General features: G+C 43.9%; 1 protein-coding gene across 2 annotated transcripts; it reads right to left on the bottom strand.

Moving 5' to 3' along the window:
- Window positions 1-5,964: 5,964 nt before the first annotated feature.
- On the bottom strand, window positions 5,965-12,924 carry PFN2 (profilin 2). Of its 2 annotated transcripts, none has more exons than XM_060242335.1 (3): window positions 12,388-12,924; window positions 9,314-9,506; window positions 5,965-8,020 (listed from the first exon to the last, which is right to left on the bottom strand). In XM_060242335.1, exons 1-3 carry the CDS (start codon window positions 12,517-12,519, stop codon window positions 7,923-7,925), a joined length of 423 nt encoding a protein of 140 aa, XP_060098318.1. In that variant the 5' UTR covers window positions 12,520-12,924; the 3' UTR covers window positions 5,965-7,922. The 2 variants fall into 2 exon arrangements, with proteins under 2 accessions (XP_060098318.1, XP_060098319.1); XM_060242336.1 differs by having other exon boundaries at window positions 5,965-7,726; window positions 12,388-12,732.
- Window positions 12,925-16,617: the final 3,693 nt, after the last annotated feature.

Here is a 16,617-nt window from a genome sequence, read left to right on the forward strand (position 1 = left end):
ACAAGTCCTTCTCGTCCCTGGAAGGCTTCTGTAGGGCAGCCACCTGGAGTTCGGCTCATTCATTCACCAGGCATTATGAGGTGGATAGGTGGGCATCTGCTGAAGCGGCCTTTGGCCGCAGGGTGCTACAACAGGTTATATATTAAATGTAGTGGTTCCTGCTCGGGGTACATATTACTTTTGTATTTCCCAACAGTTTTGGACCGTCCCACTACCAGGGACCACCGGACAACGGAAGACTGGAAGCTCTTACCATGAAGTTTCCTTCTCAGTGGTCCTGGAGTGGGACGGTCCATCCCACCCCGCGTTGTACCTTGCTCCAGGCTGGTAGCTGTGGGAGCTTGGTTGTGGGGGTACTGGGGCACTGGTAGTGGAAGTTTCTTATTGGTTGCAGTTATTAAAATGGCGTTGCATCATTATGGTCTCTGAGTGGTTTGTTACCATGATGCAGAGTTTGTTTTATAGAATTCTACTGATGGGGGAGCATGGCTTTTCTATGGACTGGAGAGTTTCCAACGGAGTGGCCCCTCCCTGAGGCCGGATCAAACGACCCTGTTTCCGGAGGAGGAGCCTACTCCCAACAGTTTCAGACCGTCCCACTCCAGGACCACCGAGAAGGAAGCTTCACGGTAAGAGCTTCCAATCTTCCGTTATACAACCAAGATGGGCCCTCTTTCATATTCAATCATGATTATTTTCAGCAGAGAACAAGACGTTTGATCTCCACTGAAGCAGCTTTTCCAGTAATCTCATTGTGCAGTACAAAGTTATAAAATCCAAACTTTATTTTCTTCAAAAAATCAGAAGAATGTATTCATTGGCACACATCACTGACATCAAGTCAGCTAGATTTTTTTTTCTTCTTCATGAAACTGGTGGGGGACCAAAACTGAAAGGCAACTCCCATGTCAAACCACATATAGAGAACTGAGTTGTATTGTGTGCTCTTTTCACAAATCATATACCTCTTTATAAGGAGCATGTGATGATACATTAGTCCACTAAAACTATGCACACGGAGAATCAGACCAACAATTGGGTTTGAAAACGAGTGCTTATAAATATCTAACAGAATTCTACTTACAGTGTATCATGGAAAGATTAAATTATATACAGTTGTAACTATGTAGAAAGTAACCACACTACTGTATAATCAAACTGCAGACATTTTTTATATGGCCTTGTATAGGGATGTTTGAAAGAATGTTAATAAAACTTGTTTTCCACTTTAGCAGCTGTTCTATGTGACTCCCATATACCACTGAAATGTGGAGAAATATTTCAGAATGCACGAGGGCCAAGGGATGTGCAGATGGGTTCATACAGGAGAAGCACATAGTCAACACACTTAGTACCCTGGGCATTCAGGTGGAAGTAGTCTAGGTACTAAGCACTTGGCAGCTTCAACTGGCTGTTGCTTCAGCACCTTGTGGCTCAAAATTAGCCACTTCATTCTGTGATATCATTTGGTTAAATCAGTTGTCTGCATAATAAACTCAGTGAAAATAGCCCCTCCTGTTAAGAAAGTATCATACAAGCTACAACTTGCTGCAGCAAACCACCATGGAAGTATTACACTTTGGGGAACCATTTTGGCTGACCTGAAACTCTTTTGTACCTAAGCTTCCCAAATATTTTGCTATACTCTACCAGCAGTTTGGACATAAAATAAGCTTTTGCCATAATATATATATATATTTTCTAAAAAGTACAAGGCACAATCAGATTTGACTGGACAAATTCACAGAGGATATACAGCTGAACAGCTTTTCCACGATGGCTTGGAGGCAGTCTCTGGAGGAAAAAGCTGCAAAGACAGGCAGCTGCCTTTTATGCCCTGCCGGTGGGCCTTCTTGGAGGCAGCTGACTGACACTGTTGAAGAAACAAGATACTGATTTTTTTGCCCTGATCTACCAGGGCTGCTTCTATGTTCTTAGGAAGAATCTCCCGTGACACCCCCTCCCACCAAAACAGAAGCCATGTTTTGTTGGTTTTACTCAAATTGCTAACAGATCCTGCTTTTCACATGCAATACCCAATATACAAGGGTAAAATAGCTAGTATACATACACTGTCACTTAGAAACTACCCAACTGCCAATTGTACTCTAGTTTACATGTTAAGTTTTGCACACAACAAACTCTTGTAACTACTGCTTTGGCATGAGTGACTCCAGTCTCCACCCCCATACTCTCTGAACCCCAGCAGAAATGAAAATGCATTTTTGGTATTGGAGGAAAGGTTATATCTACAAGAAGAATCAGGCAGAATATGTGTTTGTGTGAAGTGAGTCAATACTAATTACATCAAATTGTCTTTCCTCATTATCATTTGCACACATAGCTCGTCCTCACAAAAAGTATGATCATGCATTATCATTGTAAAAAAGACAAAAACCCTTTTAGTCTACAGTATCTCTACTGAAGTTACTGGAGAACTGCTTAAATAAGTCTGTAAATTTACAGTGATTCCCTTTTAAGGGTTTCAGTGCCAATTCTTCAGTAATGCATCTTTTGTTGTACATTAGCCTGTCAATATCAGAAGGTTCCAAATTAAGGTAGACAACCACTTTGCAAGTGTCACAATTCATGTCTTTTAAAGCAGATGCTAAGGGGCAGGGCTTTTTCTTCGCTGTAAATATGATGCCCTGACCCAGATAGGCTAGCCCAATCTCATTAGATCTCAGAAGCCGAAGCAGTTGGCCTTGATTAGTATTTGGACGGGAAATCCAGGGTTGCAACCCAGAAGCAAGCAATGGCAAAACACCTCTTACCTTGAAATCCCCAGGGGGTTGCCATAAGTCAGCTGTGACTTGATGAGGGGGAAACAACAGCTGGATATACTTTAATTTGAATTACTTCTCTGTGGCACATAGAGGATAAATGTTTGCATGGGACCATCATTAACTTGAGGATGGTAACATCCCTTTGGTTCCAACAGTAGGCATTATCCTCCAAGGCAAGCATGTGAGCACCATTTAATGTAACTGATCCATAAATCGAGTACTTAAAAATATAATGGTGTGTTATCTGATTGCTTTTCCCAAAGATTTTTTTAAAGGCATTTGTATCTGCATACCTTTAGAGTGCTAAAGCAGATTGTTTCTAATGTACATATTGTCAGATATGCTTATTCCGCTTTAAATAATTATCTCATGATCAGAGGTCTCCTCAGTTGGAGGGCCAGCTGCATGAAGATGCCCACCAAAGGCAGTCTGCTAATTCCAACGCTCTTGGTCAGCTAGGCAGCCTCCAGATGGAGGTATGAAAAGATGCACATGCAGTGGCCTGTAGAGACCCTCCCTTACCCTATGACCAACTGCATTAATGACTTCCTTTCCCCATTCTCCACCCAGCATTCATAAAATATTTTTAGTCAGCTGGCTGGGAAGAAACAAGCATATCCCATGGCATTTAGTTTATAGACTCATACCATGCTCATCCTTCATCTGGCCCAAATGGATGTCCTCTTTTAAAGTAGCATCTCACCATCCCCCAAACCAGCATGTTTTGATCTGCACAGTACATTTGCATGCTGACACTCAAGCAAGCTCAAAGAAGTGGCCATTCAAAGAATAAAGTGTCTCCTGAATCCTGTACAACAGCTGGTCAAAAGAGACCAGGAGTGCTATAACATTTATTCTTAGTTGCAAAGGAACACCAAAACAATTCTGTGGGAAATGCACTGTAGTAGCTTGAACTATGAGCACTAGCCAAGACACTACATCACAGAGGTAAGCAACCCACAGGACATGCACTGAACAGCAGCATGCCAGACCATTCAGCTTGTCACAAAGGGCCAGTTCCCTGCCTAGGTGACAAGGAGTGAATTCCTGAGGCACTAGCAGCACCACTAAAATACAGTTTTAGTGTGTTTGTGCCCACTATATCTGAGCTAGCACAACCTTATCTCTACCTTCACCCTTCATTGCAAAGATCACCAACATATTCACAAATAGATAAAAAGCTGTTTACCTTAGTATAAAACAATATACACGATCATTCTTGCTCCTCCTTCAAACCCCTACACATTTCTAAGACTATCACTGCTACACAGAATGTTCCACACCCCTAGTCAGAATGTAACAGATTGCAACATTGACTTAACTACTGTAATGCAGACTGACTGTCTCAAGTTGTCTTTAACAAAAAAAAAAGAGAGCAACCAAGCTGTAGCGAGAGATGTCGGACACCGGGGTGCTTTATTCACCTTATACTAGAGACGAAGATTCAGTTGGAATCAGCAGGCACTGGGTGAACCATCCCACACTGGCAGGAATGGTCACCATTGGTATGGCACAGTCTATTAGCCAGAAGGTATAGTTAACACACTGCACCACCAACAAGGAAAATACACATAAAACAGCAAAGGATTAGAATGTAGTCAATGGATCTGTCTACAAGATATGCCAGAGTATACATTATCTAAAGCTCAACATCAAGTTTCACACAAGTGCAGATGGTTTTTTAAAAGGAAGTGGAGAAAAGGTATCTTGAGAAAACAGGCATTTGGGATAGAAATGGGGACAACAGTATTTTACTTGTAGTTGTTTATGCCTAGACTATTCCTCTCCATTTGACCGTGATCAATACCTACAAAATAAAGCTTTTAAAACAAGGGTAAGGCTTATTTTTTTAAAAAGGTATGTTTGATTTTATAAGGTCTCTCAAAAATGTTCAAAACTCTGCAACTTTGACAATCTAAATTTAACATCTTATGAAACAGGTCTTAACACCAGTAAAGAGCTGGAATTTCCAGTATATAGTGGTTCCGATAATGGATGTAAGCCCTGTGATGTCTTGGCCTGGACAGGAATATAAGCAGCAAGAATTATAAATCAAGAGAAAAGGAGAACCACTGAGAAGACCAAGCAGCACTACAACTTGTCTATTGTTAGATAGAGCTACAAACATCCACAGCCCAGTGTTGCTGTTATTAACTATAGCTGCACTTGGAAAAATTCACACATAACTCTTGACAGCCCCAAAGGTCTTAGACTGGAAAGGGAAAGGAGCTCACTGGCAAATTTATAGCCACTTTGGTGGTAATGAAAAAAGTATTTAATAAATGTATTTCAAGCAAGCAATCAAGCCACTAAGGATGCCTCTAAGCAGCTTTTGGGGAGAAAAAGAAAGGTTTACTTGGAAAGACTAGCAGGCTCTACATACATGCAGGCCAAAAAAGCCCAGCAGGAACTCATTTGCATATTAGGCCACACACACACCCCCGACACCAAGCCAGCCAGAACTGCGTTCCTGCTCAAAAAAAGCCCTGCATACAGGAGACTAGCACACTCTCAGCACAGAGACAAGGATAAAGATGCAGTTTTGGGAAGGAATAATTCAAAGTTTTTATAGATTTACAGAGGAAATACTTCACAGGAGGAAGTACTTCACAGGCAACTGTTCAGTCTCAAGCCAGTCACCGCAGCAACCAGTGGTCAACAAATCTAAAAACTTACTATCTACCCAAACTTGGTTTTACTACCTCCCATCTAACCTAGAAGATAGCCTTCAGTTCAACAATTCATGCATGTGTTACCTTTGTGTTTTAATTTACAGGTCAAAAGAAAACTCACTAGCAGAAAAGTCAAACTAGCAGAAAAATTATTAGGACAAGAATAGTAGTTGTACAAGAACCTGATCACAAAGAAAAGCAATGCCACAGAAATCGCATTCCTTAAGAGAGCCTTTTCATGTAGTAGCAGAGATATTATTTCACCTGCATGTACCATCCTGATATGCAGAAAACTTAGAACTACAGTCCCAGTAGTAAAAGGCTACTAAAGACTTGATTCAAAGTGGCTATATTACAGTCAGTGGGCTGCTGCAAGGTTATATGTGCCAAACCATAGAACAAGATAGTACTACACTGCTATGAATGCAGACAGCAAATCACTACAAGGTTAACTATAAGTTTTCTATGAATGGGGGGGGGGGGGAGCAAATCACAAAAACACACTCTTTATTTCATTTGGTTGGAATAAATTTATTTCATCTGTCTGTAAACAAGGTGTTTAATAGTTATGGCATTTTTTGAAATGCATATTAAATCAGATGAGTTAGACTGTATCCCAGATGTAACAAAGTGCAGGGAAAGAAATGGACAAATCAGCAACAAGAATTTGTTTTAAGTCTGTACATTATCCACAAGGCCCAAACAATAGAAGCAAATACTAGTGTCCCTAAAGTAGTGCCATTCTGAAGAAACCGTTCTTGTCAGTTAAAATCCATCTCACAATAGCAACAGTTCCATTGTTTTGTTTTTAAACATTAGTATGGCACAGAATACATATTAAAAATTCATCACAAGACAGCCAACTCAGTTATTCCAACCAAGACCATCTCCCATTTTCTCTTTTGTATACAGAGTTCTGCAGTTCTCTTTTAAATGGACATACAAGTTAGTACCGTGCTCAAACTGACAATTTGGTTACACGTTTTAAATAACTAGTGCACAAGGCAGGTTACTCCACAATTTCTGCAGCAAGGGCATGACAGGCCAAATGACAATTAGATCTGAAATGGTATCCGTTTGGACCATTTTATTTTACAGCTACCAACCCTCAAAACACACATTGGTATCAGAGCAGCAAGTCTTATTTACCTGTTAATAATCTGCCAGACTGAAGTCTGTCTAGCCTACCAGTACATAGCTGAAGGTGGTAGTTTTTCTACAATGACACTGCAGTTTCATATAAAACCCCCCATGCTGCAAATCAAAATTGGTCCTATGAGAAACTGAAACCGGACACACTCCAGATGGTTACACTGGGATATCTAAAGTCCATGATGGCAGCCTTTTTTTATACAGTTCAACTACAGAACAGGAGCTGGCAAAAAAAAAAAGTTACGTGCCTGAGCTATTGCAGTGATGGAATGTCCCTGGGGATTCATTCAAGATGGTGATGGTGGTGGTAAGGTGAGGGGAGAAATGCATCGGCACCTTTCATAGTTTTGCAGTTACCCTTGTAAAAAGCAGGATGTGCTTCAGACACCATGAAGAGTTTTGCAAGTCTACACAGAAGAGCAACAACAAAACTAGAGCAACACTTTTAAACAGCTTTCAAGCGGCAAATTGGTTAAACAAACCAGGCACTGTATTAAAAAAAATATGTATATATATAATATATATATATTTATAGATGAAGCAAACAAAAAAGTAAATGAAAGATGAGGACAAGGGGGGAAGAAAGTAGAGATATGCATGCACTTTTTTCCCTCCCAATCATGCTCTACAGAAGGAAGACTAATGAGCTGTGTAAATGCTCAAAGTGCTGAAGAGGCATTGATCAATCTGGATTGTACAATCTGCACCTTATTTAGTTTTTAGATTGGTTTAGTTCTCAACGTCACTTTAATTGCTAAGACAAAGCAAAGCCTGGACTTGACATGATTCCCCTTCCAAGGCTTCAACATATCATGCATATCATCCGTGTGCTGCAATAATGGTGCCAGATACAGAACATGGGTACAACAGTGATTAACATATGAACAAAAAAAGGGTAACTGGAGCCATGACGTTAGGGAAAAGATGTGTAAATAAACCACCATCTACATTCTGGTAGCATTGTGAACATAACAGGGTGGTGATGAAGACAGTTGCTATGTGGATGGGGAGAGGCTGCTTAGACATCAGACCTCCTCAGGTATAAAGCCAGTTCATATGCTTTCTTGTTGAGTGTCCCTCTATGGACACCTTCCTTTCCCATGACCATAACCAATGCTGGAGTACACAAGGAAACAAGGATGAACATAATTAAAGAAAGAGTAACACCTTTCCCCACCAACAGAGGGATACAAAGGAGACACAGGTTCATACCCCATCACCCTGCATTGCTAATAAAGTTTCCACAATGTAGCTTGCTGCCAGGAAAGTTTAATAGCAATTTTTCCCTAATACTTAACAGTCTGCCTAGCAACTAGAACCCAGAGTCTCTCAAGTATTTTGCCATTGAGTATGCCTTCTTATTCAATCCGCCTCCGTGGACCCCTTCTTTGCCCATTACAAAGACCAAGACTGAAAGAGAAAAGAAAAAGAAGTTTTAAAAAGGGGTGCATTACACAAGGAACTATTCAGTCTTTTAATAAAGCAGTGTAACAAGCATATTCAAATACTGCATACTAGAACAATGATCAAGATAGTACTGCTGCCTTGTTTTAAACAGCCTTTGTTTAAGGGGAGGCTTTTGTCCAAATAAGAGTTTGGCAAACAAAAAAGCCATTAGTTTAACAGGACAAAGTTTTTTATAAGCATCATGGAGTATATTGTGGGCAAGAAAAAAACTCTGGTTCTATCTAGCGAGGTGAATAAAGCAAAGATGACAGTTCATGTTCTAGTACAGTCTTTAGAGATCCAATATACCCATTACATCAGCTTTACTTGATTCAATATTTTATGTCAATCAAAAATTATTCATAGTATACAAATAACCCAAATGTATTTTTATGCCAGGATAAGCAATGTCCTGAAGACCTTTATTAAAACATTCACCTGCACCTACAGTAATGTGCCAGCAGGTGTCACTAAGATATGTATTCTGTGCTCAAGACAATGTTATGTTAATATCTATTTGCCATATGGGTTAAACATACAAAGCAAATTTCCCTTAAAGCACCAGTTGTAACTAAAGTTAACCAAGTTTTATCTACTAAAATTACAACTGTAAGAACAAAAAGATCTGAGTAATGGATTCATTTCTCAAGACACACCACTTTCTCCCCCACTAGTTAGTATGCTGAAAAATAGACAAGCTCACCTGTCCAAATTCAGGGCACAATCTTAGCTACACTTCTTGGAATGGTTACAACATTGAAAACAATGGGGAATTTCAATAAATATAGCACAAAGGCAGTTAGATAACTTTCACACATTATCTAGCTTACACATTTGATAGTAGAACTGTTAAGAGTAAGTCAGACTAACTTTTAATAAAAAAGTGTGTTTGAACTGTTTTCTTGAAGTGCAAGATTAGAAAAAAGACACTGAATTTAGAAATTAATTATCTATTAAAAATAACCCTTTAACTAAGCAGAAGTTGTTTATGAACTATTTAGTCAAACAGTCCATCACATTTTGAGATCAAGCACACACTCTTGATGCTCAGCAACTTCCAAACTATAACTTGAAGCCATTATGAGCTTTGATTGCCAAATCACTTCTTGCTGCATTCACTCTGCCCTTCAAGAATGGAGCCTTAATTTCCAAAAAGCTCTTTGACAATCCAGATCATTGTGAATTAACGCAGTCAAGAGCAATTGAAATTATTTAAAGCCAACATGTTTTCCCATTAATAGGAGAATTTAAGCTTACCTCGGCCAGCTCTGCCTACAGCAACATTATATGTTGGCTCGCCACCTTGACTCTTTGTCCTGATGTCCATTGTGCAATCACCGTCCACATAGAGGCTATCTCTGATCACGGAGCACTTCTTTGCACCAAGAGTTAGACCGTTGGTGAAGAAACCTTCGCGGTCTTTTCCTACAATCATATCTATTTCTACAGGCTGTCAAAAGAGAAGTCCAGAGAATTTTAGACCAAAGTCTCCTACATAGATTCTAAAGAGTCTGTACACAAATATGCACACACTGAACTAGCATAGAGTGTAGACTACTGTTCCCTTTTGGCTAGCCGAAAGAAAGAGCACAAGTAGCTTCAAAAGTTGGTTAAGAAAAGTGATGTGTAACCCAGTCTTCAACTTCATACTATTTAAAAGGGCACCCAGTTATGCCAGCTATTATGTTCTGACCAAACACACAACAGATGAGAAGGGTACTGACCTTGGATTTGGTGAATCTGAGGGAGAGGACTGACACTAAGGCAATGCATAGGACCATTTCTTGTTTAAGGCCCAAGTAATGGAAATATGAAAGGTCTTGTGTTGGTTGAAGTGCAACACAGGCACAGGGCACAAAATGTAGGATCTCTCTATATTCATGGGGTTGCTATGCTTCAAAAACAATGTATAGCTAAGTTTATCCTAGTGGGAAGCCATGTTGGTCGGAAGCACTTTATTGGTCTTAAAGGTGCCACCAGACTCCAGTTTTGTTCTAAGATTATCCTGTGTGATTTGTTTCTCTCAAGCAGACAGCATAGCTTAAGTTCAGATTTCAGTTTCTCCAAGACCATAGTGGCTATTTGGACAGAAAACAAAGGTTTCACAAAGTGCAGTTAGGGATGGCAGCAATGATCCACAAGTAAAGGAAAAATTAAGAAACTTCCTACATAGTAGCAGTTGAGAGATGGAAAGAGTATTCGTCCCAATTCTTTTGAGTTAAGCTGATGTTTGTACAGCAAACATCTTTAGATTAGGGTAAAAGCAGCAAGGCAGCCCAAAGAAAGTGGGTTCCAATATTGTGTGATGGAAGAGGCGTCTCCTTCCAGTAGAAATGCAGAGTCATAGCAGGCCCCAGCCATTCCCAAGCATAAGCCAGAAGCTCGCCTGCCTATCAACATCCCAGCAGTAGTGAGAGTCTAGCTCAGCAGCTACCAAGGGCACGGCTTTTTTAACCCATTCCTATGCTTGCTGCAGTTGAGACAGGCTGAGCCATGCTTCAACACAACTATTGGTCATGGCAGTGCCCATGTTACTCCCCAGAGGTAAGTACCAGCAAGACAACAAGAACTGGCCAGCTATAAGTGCAGAGAGCTTGCTTTTCCAAACGAAATTTGCCTGCATAAACAGACAAGTAGGCAGCTGGCCAAAATGGTACTTGGCCGACAGAGGAGCCTGCCAGGAACTACCCCAATTATAATGCAAGTTCAAATTACACATCTGATGTATTGGCAGGAAAAGGGCAAATTTTATGCAAAGTTATATAATCCAGATATGCATTTCAACTACAGGCTGTAAATGCCATATAGCTAAGTGAACGCTTAACATGGAACTGTCTTAACGTCTCCCTTCTTTTATTTTTAACGTTCTTACGGATCACACACTGTAGTAAGCCAAAGCACGTGGAGGGGGGGGGGAGAGATGGAAAGAAGAGGGAGAAAAGGAGAGAAAGACTGCAGTGCAGGAAGAGAGGTGATTAATATCGCGGGAAATAAGGGAGAAAAGGAGGGGTTAAAAAAAATCAGCGGCAGTGCGCCATCTTGGAGGTGAAAAACATGGAGCCAGTGGCGAGGAACGGATTCACAAAAGCCTCCTACGCTAGATTCGTAAATCCCTACCCAGCAGCAAGGATCTGAGCAAAGGGAATCCTACGCCAAGCCTCTCCAAGAATCATCCTCCCCCTTCGCCATGCCCGGCCTTTTTTCTCCTCTGGCCGTACTGCCGGCTACTACTTCAGTCCCACCCCCACTCCCCAAGGCAGGCAATTAGCAGCAGCCCCAAGCCGGGCGTGCAAAATGGTCCCCTAAGGAACCCCGGCCTAGGGACATCCCCGTCCCAGACCAGCCTGCAGCTGAAGCAAAGGAGGGAGCCCCAAGGTAACCCCTGCATCAGAGAGCTGGGAGGCAATCCTCTCCCTGCTCCGGCTCTTCCTCAGTCCAGTCTGGAAAGAGAAAGGGCCTCATTCCTGGCGGCGGGAGCGGAGCGCTCCAGTAGCTCCAGGCCTAACTAACGCAGGCTGCCCCCCCCCCCCCGAGCCTTCCTATTAAAGGCGCTTTTACGGCCGTCATAATCTTCAGTGGGGCAGCAACGAGAGAGAAGCTGGCTGCCATTGACACCCATCCGCGTCTTTTCTCCCAGCGGGGTTTCGCCTGAGCTTGTCTTTCCCGGTTCCCTTTGCCCCCCACCCCCCTTTAGAGGGGACGAGAAAGAGTCAAGGGGCAGTACTGGGGCTCATGGCGGGCTGCCTTAAGGGAAGGAGGGAGGGAGGGGAAAGCAAGCACAAGTTCTTGCAAACCCCCCCTCCCCCCCAAATACCTCTCCTTTTCCTGCAGCCTCCGAGATTTCTTGCCTTTGCTCGACTCCCCGCCCACCTTTGGCTTCTCAGTGGAGATAGGACCTCCAGCCTGCCTTTGCAGAAAGGTTCTTTTACGGAAAACGCACAAGGCCACAGCAGGGTAGCAATTCCCACCTACTGAGGTGGGGTGGATAGATTCAAAAGCCAGAAGCGGGGTAAAAGCACCCCCTTCCCACATACACATGTGTGTCCCTCTCCGCGAGGAGGCAGAGGGAAGGGAGAAAAGGTTGCACTTGCCATTCCTCGCGCGGGATTAGGCGCCTCCCGGGATCTCCTGCCCCCTCCCCAATCCCAAAACGACCCCTTCCCCTGATCAGGGGTCACGAAGCCCCCCTCTTCCCAGTGCCTCCCCGCCGGTGAGCGACCCCCGTTCTCTTTCCAGCCCAGTCGCCTCTCTGCTCTCTCTCCCAGCCACCCCCCCCCGCCCGGATTCGCGGGCCGGCCGGCCGGTCCCCCTTGCTTGCTTGCTTCCCTTACCGTAATGCTCTGAAAGATGCCCCCGGCCGTCGCTGCCCAGACGTACTTGGCGTCACAGTAGCCGACAATGGCGGCCTCCTGGCAGCAGCCATCGCACATCAGGTTATCCACGTAGCTCTGCCAGCCTGCCATCTTCGGCTTGCGCCTGGCGGAGGGGAGCCGGGACTACGACAGGCAGGCGAAGGCGGGAGGACGGGCGGGAGGAAAAAGGAAGAGGAGGGAAAGGGAGGCTGAGAGGAAGGAGGGGAGAAAAAAGAGAAGGAACGAGCAGCGCCCGCGGACGGAGAGGGAAGGAAGGAAGGAAGGAGGGAGGGAAGGACGGCGGCGGTGGCGGCGGCGGCGACGAGCAGGCAGGCGGGGGAGGGGACCGAGGGGGGTGGGGCCACCTGAGGCGCTGGCGGCAGCAACTGCCGTGATGGCTGCTTGGTTGCCTTTTTTTTTTTAATGGGCGCTCCCTGCAGGAAAAGCCAGGCCACTGGGCAGCGCCCAACCGACCCGCAGCGGCAGTGAACGCCTTGAGGAGAACTAGAAAGAGGGAGGGCGGCGAAAAGAAGAGGGGGGGGGGGGAACCGGCCGCGTCTCCCGTGCGTTAAAGACTGCCGAGTATCCCTCCGCCGCCGGCTGCCGATGCTACTGGCGTTGTGGCTTGGGCGGAGGAATACGTTTAGAAGGCCGCGTCGTGCCTGTGACAGGCCGGGAGGCGCGGAGAGGGAAGGAGGAGGGGATGGGTCGCTGCTGTGAGGGGAGCTGCCGCTGCTGGACACCAGCTGGTTCCCTCTTCGCGGTGGGTTTCGGCGGGTGAGGAGATGCGGCAGCTGCAGAGAGCCGAGGGTATGTGTGTGGGACGGGAGGGGATGAGGGGGAATGTGCCTCTTAGTGATGGTTAAGTTGTTAAGTCAACATCTTCGATTGCTGCCCCGTGTTCCGTTTAGGGTTGCCCCCCTTTCCTTTACTCTGCCTCCCCCTCACAGCTGCGGGGGAAGTCGAAATGCCCCACTTTTGCAGGATGGCGATGCAGCGATGGAGGAAGCTTCACCTGTTGAGTTGTCCACCTGCAGCCTTCAAAGCACAGGAGCCCTGTCGTGAGAGGGGAAAGAAACCTGCTTAACATTTGTTTAGCTGGAAGGATGCAATCTTGTACATAAATGCTTGGGAGTAAGTCCTTTGGAACTCACCAGCTCTGCTGGAGGATTGCACTGCTCAGGATCCGACTTGCCAGAATGCTGGCTCCTAGCTTTGTTGCAAGTTTGTGTGGAACAGAGATCTGTATTTGCTAGTTGATCATTACTTAGCCTGATCTAAGTGCGTTTATTTGGAAGCAATTGATTTAATGTTAAATAGTCAGCATCTGTCATTCACTGCAACCCTTAAATATGTGTACTCAGAGGTAAGTTTAATTATTTCAGTTATTTCCAAGTTAAATTTAGAGGTACAGCCTGGAGCCCTTTCTGTCTGCCTTTACAGATATTCCTCAAGTATGCAGCTTTGTAACTGAGAGGCTGTCTGCTTCTTAGCTGGGTTCAGATAGTTTCTTTACTGCACTAGAACTTAAGGTACCATGCTGAATAAGTTTGGTGGTTCCTTACCTATGAGACCCTTTTTGCAATCCTGAACGGAACATTTCAGAAATGGGAGGAAAAGCTTGGATCAGAATATGTAGCAGTATAAGTTTTGATACAGTAAAAAAAAATCCACATGAGCAAAAACCAATTCAGAATTCTGAATGCTTGTAACATTTTGCATTAAACCCAAGGAGTGAGGAGAGAGGCATCCATTGTCTTGCCCCAAACTTTGTGTCTTCAAGTTCTGAAATTAAGGAAAGAAAATAATCTGCCTCAACTGCCCTGTTTCTTTCCAAAGTTTTATTGGACCATATTGAAGTAGGGCAACCTAACATTATATGGCATGATGCACCTTCACAGATGTACAGATAAGCTTTGCATTCAAACATCAGGCAAGTTGCAATTAAACTCGGGCACAAACACAGCTTGTGGCTGTATTTATGTATGCTTCTCCCTTTTAGTGCTGTCTTGATGGCAAAAGTTCCCAGTTTGATCAAGCTGTGGTTTAGCATCATATTCAAATGCAGACACTTCAGTGGACCATAGTTTCCTGCACAAGCAAGGTTAGATGGAGTAAGCAGACTCTGATTAACTGAGGAACATGCATTCAGGCACCTCTTGGTGAGTTGGAGCTTGATCAAACTGGGACTTTTACATCAAATTCTGTGTGCAGAGAGGTGAAACTAGTGAGAGGTGTATAAGGACTCAGCCACATGTCCTATCAGAGTATAATTACAGTGTCATGATGACTGAATGCAACCAAAGAAAGAAAGAAAGGTAAGTGTTACAGATGTCTCAAATGAAATCCCATTTGACTTGTGGTAAGCAAATTCAGATTTTCTCAAACTGTTGTAGTCTGATTGAAGTCAGTGAGATTAAACCAACTGGTGTAATTATGCTGGTCTTTGCAGTTCATGGATTAAGGCTCAGATCCAAAGAAAGGACATGCACATGCAGAGGATAATCACAAGCATTACTGGATGGAGCTTAAGTTGCAGTCACCACCATAGTTCTTTGTAATACTTCAAGCAGCCCTTCTCCCCCCTCCACAAGATGTTGGTCATTTTTAAGTGTCTATTGTTCAGCACTGCAGCAAATCGTGAAGTGATGTTTTTGTTGACCACACTGTTTTTACTCTTACATGTATGTTTTTTCATTGCTTCCCTACTGTGAAGCTTGAATTTTTGGGGAGTGCTCAAAGTATTAGAAAGAACTATTTAATCTACATGAGAAAGAGCTCCTGAAACAGAACTAGGTATTATTTGCCGTATCAAGCATTGCTATTTCATTGAAATTAATAACATTGAATAGTGTGTTTCAAAGGTTCAGAGCATTACTTTTAGTAACCTTTACAGCAGGTCTGTAAGATAGACAAGTAATTGTCCTCATGTTGCAGAGGAGGGAAGGGCCAGAAGTTCAAGAATAGTGGCTTGCCTAAGGCCATTTACTAAATTCATGCCTGGGGTGAAACTTGAACTGGGAATTTTCCAGGTTACTCTCTAGGGGGCAAATTGCACATTCTACTCAATAGTATGTAATGTTATAGAAACACTTTTTTTCAAAAAAGAAAACCTATTTCTGGAAGGGTAAATTTTGGATTGGGGAGGGCACTTACTGCTTTTCTTGCTGCAAATGCTCCCCATCACATTTTATTTCCAGTATTTCCTTTCCCAGTGTTCAGGTGTGTGTTTTCTTGACATATGTGCATTTGAACCGTGTGAAATGAAACTTTTATAGTGGAGATTATGTCGGAGCGGGAGTAGCAGAGTGAGGGAGATGACTTGCCCGACACAGGGCTTCAGGAAAGAAAATCAGGCAGACGCGTGCAACTAGTGCCAAAAGGTGTATTAACATATATACACGACAAGTGCTCTCTTGTGCAGTCTATACAATATCACCTCCACGGACAAAGTGCTTCGCCTAACCACCATCTCACAGGGAGAGACCTGTGTGATGCACACACAGATCATATATAGTCCAAGCAGCCAATCCTGGCCGTGCTGACTCAGCAGATTGCATCACTTGGCTTCTGCCGGCTCAAGCCGGTCTGCTGATCAGGTCACTGTGACCTAGCCTGGCAGCTAGATCACCAGCTGTCATACTGTAGCTGTCAGACTGGGTTTATGTAGATTCTTGCTCCAACACACCTCCTAATCTATTTAAACCCAGTGCACCAAAACACTTTACACAGTTTACATACATGTCCACCAGCAACATTACAGTTCATATTTACGTAGCTCGGAACCCTTTCCGGAATTCGTTCAGGAACTCATCATGATTGTAAAACACATCATCGTGTTCCTGTTCAGCCAGCTCTTTCAGACGCTTGGCTTCAGCCTCCTTCTCCCTTGCCTCGCACTCTGCCACCCAGGCTTTCCATTTCTTAGCCTTTTCTTTTAACATTTCCTCAAATCCGGGTGGGTCTGGATTGACAGTCAGAGTGACATAGGGACACTTGTACCTAGCGGGACGTTGGCCTTTGGTGGACCTGGCAGACACCCGTGGCCCTGTGCTTGGACCAGCTTTGTCTTCTTCGGGTTGCTCTGTTCCCACCTCCTGGGCTGGTTGCTCTGCCCCTGTAATTGGGTGTTGAACCTCCTGACTCTCACACTTTACCTCCAGTTCCTGCATTTGAGGCTCTGCCTCCTGACTCTGCTCGTCAGGCTCT

Source organism: Heteronotia binoei, chromosome 6 (assembly GCF_032191835.1).
Source record: "Heteronotia binoei isolate CCM8104 ecotype False Entrance Well chromosome 6, APGP_CSIRO_Hbin_v1, whole genome shotgun sequence".
NCBI classification, from domain to species: Eukaryota; Metazoa; Chordata; class Lepidosauria; order Squamata; family Gekkonidae; genus Heteronotia; species Heteronotia binoei.

Excerpts from the sequence above, each read along its gene's own strand:
- PFN2 (XM_060242335.1), bottom strand. The coding sequence starts at position 12,519 with ATGGCAGGCTGGCAGAGCTACGTGGATAACCTGATGTGCGATGGCTGC. Across the intron at positions 9,507-12,387 it reads GCATCTTTCAGAGCATTACG|CCTGTAGAAATAGATATGAT; the intron begins GTAAGGGAAGCA and ends CTCTTTTGACAG. Across the intron at positions 8,021-9,313 it reads TGTAGGCAGAGCTGGCCGAG|TCTTGGTCTTTGTAATGGGC; the intron begins GTAAGCTTAAAT and ends TTTCTCTTTCAG.